Below are 21,692 nucleotides of genomic sequence, written 5' to 3'. Positions count from 1 at the left end.
CAGCAGGTTTCCATCCCATTTGAGCCGGATGTTCCTTGATTGTAGTTGATTTCGTGTAACATCTGCTAATACTATGGTCTTTTATAAAAGAATTAAAAATGTTTTGGGCTATTTTTTTTTCTAAAATAAAATTCGTTTCCCCATTCCAAATCCAGTTATTTATAAAAATGATTTTGATTTTAACAGAACAAAAATCAAAAAGAAGTATAATAATTATTTATTATAATTAATTAATTAAATAAACTAATAATCATTTAATATTGCGTAATTACTGCAGTTAATTATTAAGATGGTTTCTCTGTGTATTAATGAACGTACATTTTAGCTCAATGATAAAAAGATACATAATAATTATTAATTAGAGTATAATTATAATGTAATTAAATTATCATAAAATTATATATGTATTGCAAAATTAAGTTCTGGAAATGCTCATATCTTTATCAATATATAAATAAATAAAAAAATGTACGAATTAAACACAATATAATAAAATACTTTATCACGAATGATGATCAGCATATTATGTTAGATTATTTAAAAATAATTCTCTGCCTTCTTAAATCTATGCTCTTTGAACGCAATGAAAATAAAAAAAGGGAAGAAAGAGTAGAAAAAAATCGCTGCTACATGTTTCATGTACTTATTATTCTGAGAAAATGAAATGTTGCTTTGTTAACAATTAATACACGAGGTGCAAACAATTATCTTGTAATGTAATGTGTTTTGCACGTGATTACAAAATTCATTTCATGTAATGTTATAATATATTTTTTCCTAAATACTGCATGTCTTTGTAATGTAACTAAAAGCATATCTGGCTAACAATTGGGAGGTCTGGAGTTCAAATCCAGCAAAAGCACCATTGATTTCTAGCTTCAAAAAATTCTTAATAACTTAAAAGTGGAACCGAACCAAAAAATATGCTGGAAAATATTTCTTCACCACTTGTATTAAAAATATGGGTCCCCATTTTCCTGGTTAGCCTTTAAATGGGGAGAAGGTAAGGTAATTTCTCTCTCCTTACTGTGCGGGTTTGTGGTATAACTGGACGCACATCCATACAGCAAACAGGCAGTCTTAAGTTTGAACCGCAGTAATGACATCGTTAATTTTTGCCTTCAAAAAAATTCTAAATATCTACATATTTACCTGACTAAACCTGAAACATTTGCAAACAGTATGGCTTCAGTTGAAGCTGCTATTTGAAAATTTTGCATGCAATTGGCTGGGAAATACAGTATCTGCAGTGAATGTAATTTGTAGGCTATGTGTGACACTGTCTCTAAATTTCTCCTCTGTTTCCTTAGAAATGCTTGAGTATGTGGAGCTCTTAACAGGCAACAAGTGTTCTTGTGTTGTTGAAGTAGCAAGTGTTCTTGTGCTATTGCTACCACTGCAGAATGCTTTAGTGATCGAATGTGTATGGTACTGCCTTCGAAATGTACTTTGCATATTCAAAATACAAAAGGATTTCTACTAAAGGCATGCCATTTGGGGACTGAAACTCATATCTGTTGCATGACACGTCATAAGACACATTGCACGCACAAATTAGAAATTTTAAAATATTCTCTTTTGTTGTGTAAATATCAAGAATACGTATAATCAATAACATGCAATCGAAGGACTACAGTTGACAGATGAATCGTTTATAATAGCCCTGTACTTTCACTTATTGGTGATCATTATGATACATATTTATAATTTCATAAGACTTTTTTTTTACAGAAGCATGTCTGTTGCCCCAAATTGTTGGACCTTGTGGAGCAGAAATTCCGTCATGGTACTATGATCCTGGTTCAAAACGTTGTGAGCCTTTTAACTATGGTGGTTGCCTTGGAAATAACAATAGATTTGTTAGCAAATTACTTTGTGAACAGAAGTGTAATCATCTTCAACCTGTCAGTGAGTATTAAAAGCATTTAATTTGTTGAATAATTTATGAAGCATTAAGTATAAGTCTGTATATTAAAATTACAGTCCATGCAATTTGAATTATCTCTATTTCTATTGAAATGTGTAATAAAATGCTGCTGGTCTTTAATTAATTAAAATTTTAATTACTGTATAAGGTATTTCTCCCGCCTACCTAGCGTACCTTCGTGGTGTAGTGGTTCTGCACGCTGAACCGGTATTCCAGAGGTCCGTGGTTTGAATCCTGGCGAAGGCAATTGCTCATTTTTCATCTTGCCTGTTTTCAAAAAATACCTAATGTCTCTACAACTGTATTACTTTGCATTTAAGCTGCAATAGAATTTTAAAAGTGGAAAAAAGGAATAAAAATAGCTGAACTTGAATTTAAGCCTAGTAAGATTTTAAAACTGAAAAAATAATAAAAAGTTTAAGAAATATATAACCTGAGTTAAAAATACATATTATAATACAATTTGGATTTTTTTAGGCCTTAACTGTTTATAATCCTTATGTACAAACAAGAACTTATTAATAATTGTTCTTAATTTTCCTTATGTTTTGATACCCTTTAGATCATAAATACTTCATTATTTCATAAATCACGATTCCATATGTTTAATTTTATAATTTCTACATTCCATCTTACTTGATTTAAACTGATGATCTAATATCCGGAAAAATCCCAAATCCGGAATCCCCGATGTCCCGACGAGTCCTGATTTCGGACTTTGTACTGTAATATGATTTATGTATTCATCCTTAGATGTGTGTAGTTTAGCGATGGTAAAAGATCCTTGTAGTTGTTCTTTGACTGACTCAATGGGTCTTTGATAAGAATAAAGATGAGTGCTTTGAATGATGAGTGCTTTGAGTGAAGTTCAGTGGTTGCCACGGGAATGCAAATAGCTTTAATTCGAAGGAAGCTTATTACCTAGCCTGCAAGAAGGAGAAACTGAAAACTCTTGAACCTCGTATTTCTTGAGATAAAATATAGTTACCTGTTTTGTATTGATTTAGCTATTTTTAAATATAATTAATTAAAATTGTTTTATATTACCGTGGAAGGCAGTACGAGACTTATTTGAAGAGAAAGCTACGCCTGAAAAAAATAAAAATACAGAAGCACGTACAGTTAATAAATATATATCTCGTAATTGTGCTCTTTTGCTATCCGGAAAAATCGAGAAAGTACGAGAATGTTCTCGTGCGTTTAAAAAGCTTACAAAAGCTGAAGAAAAGCATCTCAAATGAGTTGTTTAGAAAACTGTTGTTGTTTGCTGTAGCGAATTCGCGGCGAGATCGGATTAACTTTCGCTACGTTTTTCTGCTTTTAATTCTGTTCTGTAAAAGGTTTTAGTAGCTTAAAATATAACTATTGCAAGATATTTTGATATTATACGAATATTCCTGAAGAAATTTCAGCATTTTGTTATATTTTGCTGTGATAGGAATAAATTTTATTTACTTTTCATCGGACTTGTGCATTCAATTTACTACGAAACCGTACACATGCAACAATATATTATATTATTCATTTGAAATTTATCATAAACTCTCCCCCTTCCATTCTTCTTATTATAAATATTCTGGAAATGTTATGAAAGTTCTTTTTTTCCCTATGGACAATTCTCCAAGTTGTTTTACATGTAATGAAAAAGCAGCGTGTTTCTTAAATTTCTTTTTTAAACTATTTTACGTATACTTACTCTTCAAAATACTAAATATATTTGAATGTTGTCCTAGTAAAAATTTATATGTTACGTTTCAGTAAATTAAGGTATTTAAATAAAGTGCATCATAAATTTGAACTGAAATGTTCAATGGCTGTACATTATCAAATTTTTAAGACTCGCATATATTTACATAAATAATTAAAACTATTATTAGAATGACTCAAGTATTTCTTTCATGCTCTGTTTCTAGTTACTCTATTTCACTCATTAATATATACATGCAGCTGTATCTCTTTGAGATTTATATCTAGCCACAACATAATGCATTAGTGTACATAGAGAATGTTCGTTCTAGGTATGCATTCTCTTCTTAACATCTTTAAGTATGGGCAGTTAAAGGAAGCAGTGGCAATATGTAATGTTGCATTGTTTCAAAAAATGCATTTGGTAATAACATTTGAAATGAGATTCGCACTATTTACAGAAGAAATACTTGAGGTGTTTAGATATTTCACATTTGATTTTGCACATTCCTGGTTAATAGTTTTGGTCTGGAAACAGATAAAAATTTCATCAAGGTCAAGGTTAACAAAAGTCTATGATATGCTATTTGTGTATTGCTAGGTATATTAAATATTCACCAAACTATGGTACATAAACACCTCGTAAAGCTCAACTGCATCAGAATACAATTTCAAAAACACAATATATAAAAAGTAATTTCCCCCCCCTCTCCAAAAAAAGGCCTGCATTAATGAATAGATAATACTTCTTTTAAAAGCAAAATAATGCCAGGCCTTTTATGTTTAACCTTTAAAAACAATTGTTAACATTTGACTGGAATATTCTGCCTTATCCTTTACTCTCTGAATACTGCCACATCGCATTTCCTTTGTCAAAATGCACATGGAAAAAATATTTTGAGGGCAAACCGCAAATATTTCATAAAGATGGCTATATGCAGCTCTTTTAAAGAGGAGATGGAAAGTTATAGAGCAAAATGAGTCAGTTATAAAACATAAGATATTGTGCATGCTTTATTTACAATTTAAACGAGGAAAAGAAAAAAAAAAGACTTTTTGGGCACCTAAATAGTTTTAGAAAAAAATGCTGTTTTAATTATCACTTATTTAAGGTAAGTACAGCTACATTCATTCCCTCTTGAATCTGATTTCAAAATGTGACAATAACTTTCATAAAAGTGTTTTTACTAGTTGTTTACTGTGTTTGATATTACCACTTGTTGTATTAAATCGATATCACACACAAAAAATATTTTTTATTACGTTCATTGAGCAATTCATTTACCTTTCATTCTTGTCATGTTGGCAAAGAGATAAGATATTCTAGAATGTTTGATTGTTTCTTGTGGTTATGCCATTGTCACCGTTGGCATCGCCTGCAAAACAATTCCTATGCTTTTTTTCCATTCAGATGGAAAAGGCAATTACTGGTGGGAAAGACTGCAATGCAGCACCATATAGCTGACTTTTATCAATACTATGTTACCTAGTTAAGGACAAAATATATCAAAATTCCAAATACATTAAACAGATGTGGTAATTTGACGTTCGACGGCATGCGCAGCCAATCCTCGTCATGTGGTTTATGTAAGAACTGCTAGCGCTGCAGTGAGCTAACTCACTTCGCCCTTAGCTTGAGCATAAGATTTTTGAATTTTAGTTTAGTGGTTTTTGTTATTCATTCTGTTATTTCAGTTGCGTTTAAAGATACGGTGTGTGAGTTATGTTTAAGGAAAAGGAGTCATGTCTATTCAAAGATATACATCAAGCACATAACCACCATGCCACCATACAGAAAAAAAAAATAAATGTATTCTGTTTTGGAAATTTTGAAATCTAAGAGAAATTGTTTACAATAATTCACACTTGATTAGTTATATATTGCTCAAATTTCCTCGCTAAAGATTTTGTGAATGGTAAAGCTTTCACTTCATTTTTGTCAGAGGCATGAAATTCTACTCTAGGCTTAGCTTTTTGCCCACTTCCCTCATTAAATATTTAATTGCATAATCTTACAATTTCATAACAAGTGTCAGTAATAACTGCAACTATGCTTTACTAAAGCTCCAAGGAAAACTGCAGTCTATAATAAATTTTATATTTTATTGGTTCTAATTTTATCATGGATTACTTATATTAGTGCTCTACATGGAGTTAATATCTTCAATATAATTTAGCGCAAGTACGTAAACATTGAATATATAAGAATAAAATAAAAATCAGCGATATAGTGAAGCAAACACTTGCCGAAACTCATATTTTATTATTCTTGCAAAATCTGGGATTCCCACTCTCGATAACTTCAAAATAATTTTTATATTTCTTGCTGATATAGGAAATAACTTTCATAATTAATGTATATTGCACATATATAGAAATATCTTAAAACTTTTTAAATTTTTAAATTAAGCACATTTACAAATGTTTGATTACATATGCATCTTTTTTAAAAAATTGAATGCATCAGCAAGGTTATAATCATAAAGGAAGTAGGAGCAAATATTATTTTTATACCAGTCTATTGCTAAAAAATTGCAACATTCTTTTAAAAAATATAATCATTTCTGGAAAAATGTTCTGATGAATTATTATAGAACGGTTCTATCTGGTCATAATATTCCAACTGGGTTCTTAGGTAAAAATGAATAAAATGCTTAAATTTAGCATTTTACTCAAACGTTTAAATCAAGTTATATTCTCTTAAAATTTACTAATTCTGAAGTAATTATTTTTAAAAGGTTTTTCAACAATACCTTTAAAAACACAACTGGTTTTGTCTAGGCATTAAAGAAAGCATAGTGCTACCAATTTTTACCTTTCTACGCTTTCTTGATTCTGTGTATAATTTCCTTGTAGACGTTTATTATTAGTTCTTAAGTGTTTGCTTTATGTTCTTTATTTTAGCTTTAAGAATAAGCGTCATATGTCATATAACATATTCCATCACTTTCAGATGTATGTATGTTGCCTAAAGAACCTGGTCCTTGTTTAGGATATTATAGAATGTGGTATTATGATAGCATTTATAATATATGCAAATCTTTTGTTTATGGAGGATGTGATGGTAATAAAAACAGGTTTGAAAAAAGAACTGACTGTGAACAACTATGCGTTGATAAAACTTCCAAAGGTATTTTAATAATTTTGTGTATATTATACTTAACATATAATGGGAATTTTTATTTTAAAGAACTTTATATTGAAAAAGCATGAATTGTCAATTTTTTTTCGGTATATGTCATGTTTCCATTCTAAATATTACATTAATTTAATGTAAATAAATGTTCACCATTTAAACTTGAACATTGCAAACTAGTACTTATTCATGATAGTCATGCTTACGCATCAGATTAAAAACAAATTTATTTTACCTTATAAAAAAACATCGAAGAAAAGTCTATTATCAAACATTGTTCTTTGAATTATGAAAAAAGTGCTGATCTAATTATACTTGACTCATAAATTTGCAAAATAATGTGCAATCACTTTTATTGAGTAGAGTGATTTACAAATCTTGCAACTGCATCTAGGAATTTCATTCTGATTAATTTGTAAATACATGATTGTAGTTTCCTTTTTGAAAAATATTTGATATTTCGAAGTTGCTTCTTCAGTGAAATTACAGAGCCCCATTTTTAAAGAAATTAAATTTGTAAGCTATTTCTCCCGCCTTCTTAGCATACCTTAGCATGTCATCACGCTTGGCGCGTATTCGAGATGTCTGAGGTTCGGGTCTTAGTGCATTGCGTATTTTTCATGTCTTCTGCTTCGAAATAACCTAATGCATCTACCAGATTCCTGATAAGAAGCTTGAAATCTCTTATGAAAATGTTAACTTTAAAACGTTCTTGGATAACTTCTTTCTCTCATTCTGAAGGTTGCTTACGTTCAAGGTTATAATGATGCATTAATATTTCATTCTTCATGATGTTACATGCCAAGAATTCGTTTTCGGCAAAAATGCTTTGAAGACTACATTATAGTACATCATTTTGTACTCAGCTCTTAGCATCTAAGTCATTTATTGCATGCATAGCTTGTCCATGTTAGAATATCTGTTTTAAGATATTATGGGCAGTTCCGATGCAATAGTCCAGTTCCTTGACCAGAACTTCCAAAAATAGTTGCTGGTTTTCCCTACTAATTGCATCTTTGCCAATTAACTGCTTGGTAATTTTTGGTGCTGAAATGATTTGAGAACTGTTCATCTGGCACGTGTATTAGTCCTCCTTTTAGGTGTCTTGACCTACTCATACAATTTATTACCGTATTGCTGCAATATTTTTCCATGAATTTCATAAAGCTTCATGAATTATGTATCTGGTCACAAAAGCTCAAATACTGCTAGATTTCCCTGCAGAAAACCAATTGGATCATCATGATGTATATGCTTGCTATTCTACGATTGTGGATGCCATACCATCTACTAGCCTGTAATAACGCTTCATTAGAATATATCACCCTATTATTAATATATGAATTTGAAATGTATTCCTGAAATACAGAAAAATTTGCTGTAACGTTTTGGTGTATTTAAGTAATTCTGTCTGATTATGCCAAGAGGTTATAAATATGTAAATAAATATTTAAACAATTCGATTTTTATCATAAAATTATATTTTCTAATGATTAGCTTCGTTAGTATCGGTGTTATCAATTGATTCAAAGTTTTAATCCTTTCAGAACCCTCCAGTGTGTTACAGCTTTTGCTTTCATAAAATAATTATAACAACCCTTTGTGATGAAAGAAATAGAATATTTAATTCAATGTTATAAATATGATTATCTTTAACAAAATTTATAAGATTTTTTAAATACCAATGATATTTTTTAATGTGTACAAAACGTATTATACTTGTGAGAAAACTAAAAGTATTTTGACAGTAAAAATGAGCCATTTGTATCAATGCTTTTTAATTTAAAATAGTTTCAAATTTTTGCCGATTTGTATAGGCATTGTATTAAATATTTTTGACTAGGCAAAACCTCGTGTTCTTATTTTTGTTTTATACTCGGCTATAATTTCTCACTTCATTACAGAGGCAATTAGAAAAAGTTTTTGTTAGTTTATATGGGGAAAATTTAGCAGACGTAAATTATTTGGAGAGAACTGCTAAAACTTTCATTTTCTTATTATTCATTTATATATTTATTTTATGATCAAAATTAATTTTACATATTTTGATTAGATAGGCATTGCCACATTAGTTTCATATTGAACGTTATTCGAAAGATTCAAGGACTTTCAGATATCTTATATTACTTTTTATTAACTTGTGAAAATGATATTTATGCAGAAACATCTAATTTTGTAGGTTCAGAAAGATTTAATTTTCAATGGCGATAAATGGTTAAAAATGTAATTTATAATAGTCCTGGTCTATCCCAACGTAAACAAAATAGTAATAATAATAATACTAATGCAAAACTTTTTAGAGTGTATATAATTTTCTGTAAATTGGAGAACATGAAGAAATTTTGACTGAAGTATTCAAAATGTCTACTCAAATGAACTGATCATAGGTATTGCAATAAAGTATGCTCTACAGGAAATAAAATAATAAATGAAAGCAGAGTGAAAGAAAAAATTCCCACCATTAAGATATAGACAAAAATTCTAACAAACAAAATAAATTTAATAAGAAATATCATAAATGTATCATGCATTGTGTATAGTGATAGCATATACTCCTGCTATACTCCTGCCTAAAAAATAAGCAGCAAAGGCAAAACACGGAATAAAACAAAAACGATTTCATAGATATGCTTGAAATTGATCCAAAAGGTAGGTGTGGAATTAGTAGACCACATAGCAAACAATAAAGCAAAAAGACATACAAAAACACATTATAATGTATTATGATCATCACATCGCTAAAGACTAATGGGTAGAAAGAATGAGCAATGGAATCATCACGCTAATAATGGCTCATAATGCAACTGTCAACCGTGCTCATGAGGCTAGTTATCAAATTTCATTACTCAGCACTAAATCTGGGAAAAGTTGTGTACTATAGAGGAGAATTCAATCAATCCCATCAATATCAGCATTACTTAAAACGTTCTAGAAAAAGATGACAAACACTTTAAAGCTATGCCATAGTACTGTTAGCAGAAGAATAGATCAAATGAGTGAGGATATTAAAATACAACTTGTTGAAAACAAGAAACGTTTTGGTGGAAATGGATGAACCAACGTTGAGAGACAGTGAGGTTGTACGTGATTTTGCCGAAGAAATATTATTCTGTTAAATCGTTAGAGAGCACCACTAGCTCCAAAGAAACATTTAAAGTAAGCTAAAAAGTAACTTAGGTGTAAACCCGAAATGCTTCTTGTGGCTTGTGTTATTCACAGGGGAAAAACCTGGTAGCTAAAAACATTTCGCCTGTTCTAAGTGAAGTACTAAATTCAGTTATAAAGTTTATCAATGCTTTTAAAGCTAGTGGCTAAATGTGAACATCTCTTCAAGTTATTATGTGAAGAACAAAATGAAAACTATATGAGACTTTTACTTCTCACTGAAGTAAGATGGCTGTCGAAATGGAACTACATGAAAAGATTTATGGAACTATTTGATACTCTTAGATATTTTTAAGCGACAAACCTGAAAGGAAAAATCTGTTAAATGTTGATGTTAAAGCATTTGTGAGTTATTTAGACGATACCCTTGATAAATTACATGTATTAAATAAACGACTTCAAGAAGCAAATAAAGCTGTTGTAGATGCAAAAGCGAAGATATTTGGTTTGAACTAAATTGATTTTACCAAATTGAATGATGCAGCTAATGTTAGTGGATTCGACTGATATTTCAAATATGCAGTATCAAGAAGAACTCCCAGAAATTCAAAATGATGAGTCAATTAAAATTGTATTTAATATAAAAGGAGCTTTGTGAGTAAACCAAAATCAAATATCCAAATACGACAAAATGTACAAGAGAACTATTATAACCATTTCCATCTTCCTATTTATCTGAATGCGAATTTAGTGCCATAAATAATTTGCTGTTAAAAAAAGAAATCGACTGGCTATAATAAAACGTTGAGACTTGAGACTGAAGTTAATTAAACTGGAATCTGCCAGTTAATCTTTATGACTTTTGACTTTTGTCTAAAATCTTTTATGACTTTTACAGCAAGGATCTCACTTATTTAAATAATAAATAATTACTAATACTTCAAATAATATAGAAGGAAACTTTCATTAAAATTATTTTGTACTTTAATTTCAGCTCTCCATTATATGTTTTGAAAGATTACTTACTGGTATTTGCTCACTAAATTTCCTAGTGATTTTTTCCCAAAACGCATTATTTAAGTTTCTTTCGTGAACATTTAAATTTTTTAATATTAAAAGTTATGAATATGCTATAGGGAGCATAAGGATTTGAGAGGATTAGGTAGGGCAATAGCTCAAAAAAGGTTGGGAAACACTGATCTAGTGTGTGCATTTAATAATTTTTAAAATGAAAGTTTCTGCCTTAGTATAACCTGACGTACGTAGAGAACGTTTTTGTTCGCCTTTTGCGGCGACAAACCAATCTGAATTCAATTAAAAAATATTACTGTTACAATAGTTTTTCAAAAAAAAATTGTAAAGATAACTTAGGTATTTTTGTACCAGTTCTGAAGAAAATGCTGACATTTTTGCAAATTAAAATAGTAAATTAAAATAAAATAGCAAAGTGCATGTTGTTAGTCTAAAATATTCACCATCATAAAGATCTCTAAAGATCTCTAAATTAGCTGTTTCAGACATATAACAGCATGGGTGTATTTTCTTATGTATATAATTTTAACTAACTTTTTTTTTACTGATAAAATTTCTTATTTCAGTGATTCCCATTGCATGCATTCCAGCTTTCTTCACAAGGGCACCATAAACCATGATAAATCTTTCGTAATTTTATTTCCATATTCAGTCATGGGATTCCAAAGTGAGATGGTGCTAACCAATAATTTAACTATTACAACATATCAATATTTTTAACAATTAATAGTAATTAATTGCTGAAATAGATGACATTTTATATTAACTGTTCTTGAGTCAAGATTATTTCAGCAGCTTGCTGAATTGTCTTAGTATTCTCTACTCAACAGATCTCAGTATTCAAACAGTTTGTGATATCAAATTAGTTTTAATCGACTGTAATATAACTAAATTATATTATGTTTTGAGTATGTTGCTGATATTTTTAGAAATCAATAAAAGAAAAAAGTGTTCCTTTTTATATTTAAAAAAAAATTGGTTTTGCACTGAGAACTAGTAATTAATCTGAAAATGAAAATAATGGATCTATAGGCACTGTCCACCAGTGGCCCGTTTGACCACTAGCTATACATGCCATAAATACCGTGACTATAATTTGGACATTCAAGTTTTATAATAATAGAAATTATAGTGTGTATTTGTGAAGAGAGATCATAATGTATGCGATGCATGAGTAGCAGAGTACATCAAACCGTTGCCAAATGTGGACTTTCGGAATGAAGTTTTGTTTATTTGCATTATTTTCACTGTCTGTTATAATTTGTCTAACACGAGAATTTCAGTCATACACGGTATGCTGCAGAGCATCGGACACATTGTGGTAGTCTTCTTTAATGACTGGTTAGAAAATTTATTCATTTAAGACTTCAAACATTACTCAACAGCAAAACCCGAACTTTAAAAGTTATAATGTTCCAGGACATGGGGCTGAGCTTTCACAACATTACCTCCAAATGCAGATGTTTTGTCTTCTGCATATCACCATTTCCTTAATTAAACCAATGGATCAAGAAATCATAAAAGCATTCGCAATCTATTATCTCATTCATGTTTACATTTCTGCAACTAAATCATGAGACAAAAAGTATGACACACTCGTGACATTTTGGAAGCATGTCAGCATAAAACACTGAATATATATGATTCAATGAATTCATCAACAATGAATGCTTGCTGGCATCAGCTCTGGCCAGAAGTTGTTTAAAGAATTTCCAACAATAGAAAGTGGAGCCAAGGAAATCATAGAACCTGCAAAAGCAATAGGTGACAAAGGAGTTTTCAGATGTGCAAAAAAACGAATTCAAAGAAATAGTTGAAATGACCATCATGAAATTAGAAATGAAGAATTTGATGATCTTATAACACCTACAGATGGTGAAAGCAATAATAATGAAGAAGACTAAGAAGCCTTTAATATAGAAGAAGTTAAACGAATTGTTAAAAAGGCAAAGGAACTACCTGGTTTTGTAGTGGATGTTGATCCAAATAAAGAAAGAAGATTACTTTTATGAGGGGTATTTAAAAGCTTTGCACTCCTTACCATAAAGTGTTTAAGGAATTGCATCAAATATTGTACCAAGCAAAAGTCCCCAAATATTTAAAAATATTACTCTATTCTACCTAATTATTAAGCAGAAATCCTTTCAGATAATGTATGTTACATTTTCCTCATTTAATGACTGTTATATTTAATAATTAAGTAATATTTAGTAATTTTATTAATATTTTTAAAAATTATACATGCTTTTCTAATCTGAACTATTGGAGAGTTTGAGACAGTATCAATACATTTACTCCAATAAATGATTCCCGTCATTCCAATATTTCATGTGAATCTGCTTCTGCTGAAGAAAAGAGTCTTATTATATTATCTTGTGACAATATGCTTAAACATAATTTAATGATATGGCATTGACTAAATTTTGAATTTCAATAAAGGGTGGAAATACTGTTCTGAGTGGAAAAAAATGCAGCACATATTTCTTGCTTCTAACCTATGTTAATTTGAGTTTGGGGATTTTCCTGTTATAAAAAGAAACCTAAACTGTTTTCCTTATAGAAAGTTAGCTTTTCGGAATGCAATTTTGCCGCACGGGCGACGTGTTAATCATGTAACCCACATATGCAGCAAGGGTTTACTGTATGTGTTGCCACACAAATTAGAACGAGTCACAGCAACGTGGTAAGCAAATCCCGTGACTAAGTTCTCAGAAATTAAGAGCTGAATCAATGACTTCTTAAGTTGTAAAAATTGCAACTTAAGCTGTATATAGTCTTAAGTTGATGTAGTTATGGTGAATAACAGTATCAGTAAACCTGCTTTCAAAACTACTTTGTCCAGTAGCATTGTCAATAACAGAATACAGCACTTAGAAAGGCATCTTAATGATCAGTCATCTGAAAGGAAAATAATTTGAAAAAGCCATGGATATTGATCAAGATGCGCATTTAATATTCTATGTACAGTTCGTAAATCAAAATGACAATGCGGAAGACTATATCTTTTATGCTCCCCCCCCCAAAAAAAATTAAGCAAATCACTCTGTAATAGATAGAGTATTGATGGTATAAGAAACATCTTTCATTAATAAAAATAAATTCGTCAACAGATAAGGTTACCTATATAAATCAGTGCAGTAAACTTAAATAAATTAAATGAAACCATTGTTTGTAATCGAAGAACAGCAAAAAAACTTAGAACCTATTACTGATAATCGTTAAGGCCATTGATCAGTTTTGGTTCATTTATAATTACCATAATAAAGCCGTGAAATGTTATTGCTGTAGAAGCTCTGTCTGACATTATTATCTGAAAATAATTTGAATTGAACTAAATGTTTTGAGGTTGGTACTGAGAGCATCTGTAGAAGTCTGCAGAAGATTTGTTTGACGTAAAGTCTCTTGTGCTCTCTCGCTCTGTTGTGTAGCAGTAGTCGCATCAAAGGATTCGACTGCTACACTAAAACCACGTCTTAGGAAATGCAGTGAATGTATTTAATTTTATAACAACCTGTCCATTTAAAAAAAAACGTTGTAAAAATATGAATACAAGGGCACACACCTTTGTTAAATTACAGTAGTATAAGTTGCCTCTCTCATGTTTTGTCATGTATAGTTGAGTTACAAGAAAGAATACAAGGATGCCAAAGACTTGTATTCTTTCTCTTGTCAATATAAAATGTTTAGTAAAATCAGCAAATTTATGTGACGTTTATTAAAAGCTCTATGCTTTGAGTCTGCTTATTCAGGAAAGTAGCATGTACCTCTTAAAATATGATTAAGAGAATTCTAGTTTTTTTTAAACAAAAGCAAACTGTGAGGTTTGAGAGAGTTTTAATAAATTTACATCGATAAATGATCCCTTTAACTCCAATGTTTCATCTAAATATGCTTCTTCTGAAGAAAAAAGCCTGATTATATTGTCTTGCTACAATATGCTGAAATACAATTTAATGATACGGCATCGACTAAATTTTGAATTTCAATGGAAGGTGAAGATTTTGCTCTGACTGAAAAAATTACAGCAAATATTTATTCAGTTTCCTACTTCTTACCTATGCCAATTTGAGTCAGGGGAATTTTCTGTCATAAAGAGAAATTATTAAGTGAAAATCAGTATTAAAAATGAAATCAAGGTGATTGTGAGCAGCCTGATTCAACACTGAAAATGTGTATGGTGATCAGCAAATTGGTCAATCTCATTAATCATAATTTATTGAAGCCATTTATAATTGTGTTTGTATGGTTATTAATTTTTTATTGTGTTAAATGTACATTTTATTTATTTTACAGAACCAAGAAGTAAAATGTTATTGTTTGGCACTTTTTCACTTGGGGCTGAGTATTATAAAATTTTGATTCAACAAAGGTGCCGTGAATTGAAAATACTTGGGAACCACTCCTTATTCTAATATGAATGATTTTTTATTACTTGACCTATTTCTTCTTGCATGAGCATTCTGTTCCAAATTCTGAGCATGTTTCATTTTTATTCTTGTACAGAACCTGCCAACATCCTATCTGGTAAAAATTTCATTGAAGCTCGAATTGGAGAATCAGCAGAATTGCCGTGCAATGCTGTTGGATGGCCAAAGCCTACAGTTACATGGTGGCGGGAGACAAAAATGTTGCCTTTGTCTAATCGGCAGTATGAACAATTGGCAAACTACTCTTTGTTAATAAGATCAGTTGTTTATGAAGATAAGGGAGAGTACTCATGCCATGCATTCAATGGTATTGGTTCTGGTTCCATATATAAAGTGACATTAATCCTTGAATTGCAATCAGTTCCACATGCACCTAATAATGAAGATGGTGAACACAGTACCACAGATGAGCCATTAGCCACATATGATGGACCAAAGTACCCAGATGATGGTAATATCATTTAAATTTTCTATTTTTTTATTTATGCTTATTTAGTTCGATATATTTTACCTGTTCTTCCATTCAATGTGTTCAAGCATTAAACTGAGAATTATTAAAAAAGCTAATTCAGTATCAACCAAGAATATTAAATATTTTAAAACATTTATTTATTAGAACTTTAACAAACAAAATAAATATAACAAAATAAAACGTAACTTGATTTTATATTGATGTTGAAAATCAAGTGACAATGCATTTCTTTTCTGTATTAGATATATTTTTTAGCAGTATGTTGCAACTTTTCTTCAGAGGAAATTCTTAAATTTTGCACTTCGTTTGTCTCCTGGAGGCATACAAGACAAAAATTATCACTATTTAAAATATTGTTTATGCAAATTTCAAGATTTTAGTGTTATTTAATTCCAATTTGATTAGCATTCATTTTTACAGGAAGCCGCATCTGAGAATTACACTAGTAAAATTTTTGAAAATTTATGTTTGTTTACTGATAAAATTCCCTATTGTTGTGATTTTCTTCAAACTATAGGTATGCAAGCGCCCCCTAAAAACATACTTTAGCATACAATTCATTTCAAAATTAGACTTTTTCTTAGGACAGCACAGCCATCATGCCTGTTATAATAATACTTATTTTACAATTTTTATCAGTTTTCATCCTTGATCTCTTTGTCCTTGTTTTCTATGAAGGAGAGAATAACACAAGTAAAAGATAACAGAGGATATTGAAATTTTTTATTGAAATGTCTCTATATCTTCTAAATTGAAGCAGCCTTAAGTTCCTTTTCTAAAATTGTTCTGATTGGATGTTCTCACTCCTTTGTTTTATGTATAATTAATTAATCAAGAATGTTTCTACTAAGATTTGTGCTATTGTTGAAGTTTCCTGATCTATCAGGGATAGCATATGCTTCCGGTCATTTACTAAAAAATTCCATGACAACTAGGATTGTTGCCTACGAAGTAAGGACCGAGGAATATCCATAGTAATACTTTCAAATTGTGCCTCCATATTGTAACGCTGTAGTCTTCCTCATGCTCATAACTATTAATATTTTCGAGTACCACATATATCACAGGATTTTCACCTTTCTACATCTGCTTTGTGAGAGAAGAAATAATCACGAACTTTATGGAGTATTCTTTTTTATACCAAAATGTCTACCAGTTGATTTACTATGAAATTCTGACAAAACACTAGGGACTCAAGATCACAGTAAGATGAGCTGCTATCTAAATATCTTTCTATCATCAGATTCACCTTTACCCTAGAGAATTCCTATCCCGCAGGAATCTAGGGAATCCCATCCAGGGAAAGCCGAGTACTTTTTATTATCGGACTAAACAGTACCATTTCTTGCCAAACTGGGTCTGTTAATGGTCGTAATACATAGTCTTCCATTTTTTTTTTTTTTTTTTGAATTCTTCGTTGCTCTATGGATCAGTCTCAGAGGTTATTTGAACATCTTAGAGTTATGAGGATCATTTATGAATTGGTGTTAATTTTTCTGACCACCGAGACTTTTCGAATAGCCTCCAAATTTTTGCACAAGGTTTTAAAATGCATCAGCATTCTCACGCAAAATTCCTTGTAAAATCAAATTTCCAAGTCATATTACTTGTAGCCATTGTTTCATCTAGGCACTGTCTGAATTTGTTTAGCAGCCAATTTAATGATGCACGGTGTCGTGTGCAACAGGAATTTCAGGCCACCGAGATAGTGAAGGAAATGTTTTTATTGAGCTTTACGCGGGCAGTTTTTTGTGGAGGGGGTTGGGTGGTAATTTCTTTCCAGCTTTGAGAGTTTTTTACTAAAATAAGCAATAATATACTCTTGGTTGTCAATTTCTTGTTGAATGAACAGCTTCATTTTCTTCATTTAAGGCATCTATATCGAACATTACGTGAAAAAGGTTGCAATTTCAGTGACGAAATGTAATGGCCGCTTTAACACGGAAATAATGAATAAACAAAATTCAGTGCATATTGTTGCAAGCTATGAGTTCATTCATCTCTCTCTGATTAATCACTCCCCATACACAAGAGGAAATTAATAAGTTATCATAAAAGTTAATTACAAACAGCACAGTAAATAACGTCTAGCAACTTAAGCAGAGAATAGATATTAAGCAATTCCTCCTTGGTACGCAAGAAATATTAAAAATTGCCAAAATCATTTGCAGCGTAAGCTCACAATTCAGCTAACATTCAACCGCATAGAATAACAGCCACAACGACAACACTGAGTTGTAAAACACGAGCACGGATATGATGCAGCTTCTGTGAGGAGCACTTCCAAAGTTTCACTTAATGTATTTCTACAATTTCAACATTGCCATACTTAGAACAACAAGATCAACAATCTCATACGTTTTACACTTTACTTTATATAAATACTTTATATATATATAATTTGTCACAAAACAGTAACAAAATAAATAAATACAACAATGCAATAAAAAGGATTTTAATGTTTGCTTTTACTATTTTTTTACCATTATTAAAAAATTCTTTTTACTATTATGGAAGATTAAAAGTTTAAGAAAGTTTTGGAAATTTTGGACGACAAAAGTATTAATTTTTTACTAATAAGTTCTTACATAGTGTCTATATCAGTATGACAGCAGGAGAAAATAAAAAAATCTACTAATTTTAGACATTATATTTTGCAATAATAACAACATCCAAGTCTCAGCCAGTTGTCTTGTTGTATGAATCCATAAATTATATTCATTCTTATTCATTAAACTGTTACCTCAATAGATATAAAATTTTTGTAATATATTTCGATATGTATGTTAGTATAACTATTGCAAAATTATTATTTATTCTTTATTATTCATATTTGGCTCCAAACACAACATCCTCTGAAAATGATATTTATATTTAATTCGCCTCTTGCTGTCCATATGAACCTTCCCAGCGATGCATCCACAATTGGATCACCTATGCAAATAGACTGTGAAATACCAGGTCCAGCACTGGGTGTTTCTGTTAGATGGTATCATAATGGAATACCAATCTTGGAAGATGACAATAAAAGGATTTTGCCCAAGAATACTCTATTCTTACGTAAAGAAGAAATATCTGATACTACTGAATATCGTTGGTAGTGGCACGCATTGTAATGCGATGATTCTTGCTGTCATATTTTTACTTTTTTCATTTCTTCTCACCATGTTCACTAATGTTTTTTCTTTATTTTTCAGCCAGGTGAGATAGTAGTTCCCTGTCGCTTTCAGTATCGTCACTCCTGTTGTTTCAAAATCAGGGTGCTGAAACAGGAAAATGAACGATTGTTTACTTTTCCAGCATTTCGTCAAACTCAACTAAAAGATTCATTTTTTAAACATCAATCTATAGTAAAATTATGTATAATAATTAGTATTAAAAGTTATTTACACCAGAAGAACTTGATTATATATACAATAAATATACAGTAACACTGTATCAATGAGTAAAATGTGGAACAATTGAACTCCACAAAATTGTATATTCTGTTCATTCTTGAACAAAATTGTATGAGTTTCGGTACCTATAATAATTTTATTACATAATAGACACTTTTTGTAGTATAATTTGTATAAAATCGAGAGGAGCCGAACACCCGCAAGGATATATAGCATATATTTATTTATTATGTACATTAATTATATTTATTTAGAATAGCATATATAAACATATGTAACGGTGAAACACCGAAATCTGGAGAATGTCGACTTTCACCGGTGAATGTCAACATTCACATAGTCGCTTGGTGTATGTCTGGAATATTTTCCAAATACTCTTATTTCCGACTTATACCGGTGAATGTCGACATGTTGAACATATAAGAATATTATATTTCCTTCTCCGTAATTCAGTCGCGAAAAAAACGCACTTGAGACTCAGAATAAGAACTTAAGAAAATAAGAACTTAAAACACACAGTACATTCAAAATGAGAAAGGAAAATAATAGAAGTTATAAACTTACCAAATTATGTGATTCAAATCTTATTTATTGCAACAACTTAAACTATTATGACACTTTGAATTGCACAAGAGGCCCTTGCTTTTACAACTGCATTTATTTGTGGAACACTTCCTTTTGAAGTGGCAGCGTGTACATATACTCCTCTCTTTTCGACCTAAACCAGAGCATATCTGTGATTGTCGACATACACAGGTGAAGGTCCGAATGTGCAAGAATGTAAAGAAATATTCGATCTTTCACCGACGTATTTGGTGAATGTTGACATTCTCCGGTGAAAGTCGACATTCTCCAATTTCGGTCTTTCACGGTAACATATATTTAACAGTTAAAATATTTAGCTCTTTATTTTTCAGTGGTGCGATTTTTCTAACAAAGATAGGAGCGTTTCTTTCTGGACGGAAATGATTTCTCTGTGAATAGCATTTTACGATAAATGAGAGGTCTTTCGTGTTGCGCGGGTTTTGTTTACTGGGGGGGGGGGGGTAAAAGAAGGTTCAACTGGTGTCCCTGCTTACTTTCCTTTGTGAATGCTGAATTTTTTTGGTGAGTGTTGAATATGTGAGTTTCTTTTGGACGGAAGGGCGTCTGTAAATTCCTATTTAAGAGCAGAATTGATTCTGTTTCCTGCTTCTTAGCTGTCTTCTTAGCTGTCTCTGTTTTCCGCTTCTTAGCTGAGGGTCGAATTCTGTTTGTCACGCCTTTGGATTGATACACTGATTCCAGCTGGTCAGCTGACTCATTGCGCTGCGTCGCTATTTCTATTTGGCGAAGGGAATGAAGTTTTTCAGCAAAATGAAAACACAAATTCTCAGATTGGACAGGTTTAATTTCATGCGTAATTTTTGGGCCTACAGATTTTAGTTGGGTGGAGAGACCGCGTTTATTTTGAGTTACTTTGAGTTTGATCAGTCATTCCATTTCTTTGAGCAGTAAGGCTTTTACGAAACATGGAGACTTAACATGAGCTATTTTTGATATTTTTAAGTATTGGAGTTTCACAACGCGTCTTTTAATTTTTTAAAAAAATTTTTTTGTGTGTGTGCTAGCCACTTATTTATAATTATTTGAATTTTTTGGGGGTAATTTGAAAAATTTTTTAGGTGACAGGAGGGTATTTAAACTCTTGATTTTTTTAATGAGGAACTGCTTCGATTGTTTTATGACCATTTCTTCTCTAGTGTTCGTGAGGTTTTGAATTAATGAAATTGATCACGTTTCGCTTGATTTAATTATGGAAATGGTGAACAAATAGTTTACTTGAAGTGAAGAAATGTTTTTAGTTGGAAGGATAAGTTACTATTTTTAACCTTAACCAAACGACAACGAAGACCTATTCCTCTTTATTTTTCAGGTTACGTATTATTAAGTGTGAATTTGCTTTTGATTGAGTTAATTGATTCTAAGAATGTTTATTAAATGTAAAGTGGGTTAGATCAATCACATAGTTCCTCCATTATACAAGATTTAAAGTCCTCAGGATTATCTTTAGTAGAATTTATTATTCTTTATTTTAGTTTTTATCCCTCACGAAAGAAAGTTAAGTCAGGCAGTTAAAACTTTAAAACATTAATACACCTGAATTTCATCTACGTAACAGAAGTTCCTCCTACCATCACGCGGCATATGTAGCTACTATTACAGAAACTTGCATACTCGTATTAGACTTTCTACGGAAATACAAATGTCTTGGCTTTTAAAAATAACAAATTGCATTCTGGCTCTGACGACAGAAACCTGTGCAGAATTAATCATGAAAGAGTTAGATCTGTCTACAAAATCATTGCTCAAGATGTGAGTACAGTGCCAGCAGCAACATGATTTTTTCCTCTGGATCCATTGCCGAAAACAGAAATTTCCGCCACGGTGTAATTGAACATCTATAGAACATTGAATAAATAGGTATCTCGGTAGGTGATATCACCGAGCTGACCACCGTTTGGGTGAC

General features: G+C 31.0%; 1 protein-coding gene across 5 annotated transcripts in view; it reads left to right on the top strand.

The window, feature by feature from the left end:
- Nucleotides 1–19,185, top strand: part of LOC118198040 (papilin-like) — a 137,655-nt gene extending 118,470 nt beyond the window's left edge. For 4 of the 5 annotated variants that reach the window (XM_085811606.1, XM_085811608.1, XM_085811609.1 and 1 more), the window contains 4 exons: nucleotides 1,732–1,908; nucleotides 6,567–6,743; nucleotides 15,390–15,764; nucleotides 18,983–19,185. In XM_085811606.1, the coding sequence (XP_085667732.1) occupies nucleotides 1,732–1,908; nucleotides 6,567–6,743; nucleotides 15,390–15,764; nucleotides 18,983–18,990 (737 nt within the window). In that variant the 3' untranslated portion in view covers nucleotides 18,991–19,185. The remainder of the gene's footprint in view (nucleotides 1–1,731; nucleotides 1,909–6,566; nucleotides 6,744–15,389; nucleotides 15,765–18,982) is intronic. The other variant, XM_085811607.1, reaches the window with a different exon arrangement.
- The last annotated feature ends 2,507 nt before the right edge of the window (nucleotides 19,186–21,692 follow it).

This window comes from Stegodyphus dumicola, chromosome 2, assembly GCF_044657685.1.
Source record: "Stegodyphus dumicola isolate Sdum_Otavi_A_Nest chromosome 2, ASM4465768v1".
NCBI classification, from domain to species: domain Eukaryota; kingdom Metazoa; phylum Arthropoda; class Arachnida; order Araneae; family Eresidae; genus Stegodyphus; species Stegodyphus dumicola.
Note: the sequence above shows the minus strand (reverse complement) of the source record. Positions and strands in the feature narration are given on the sequence as shown.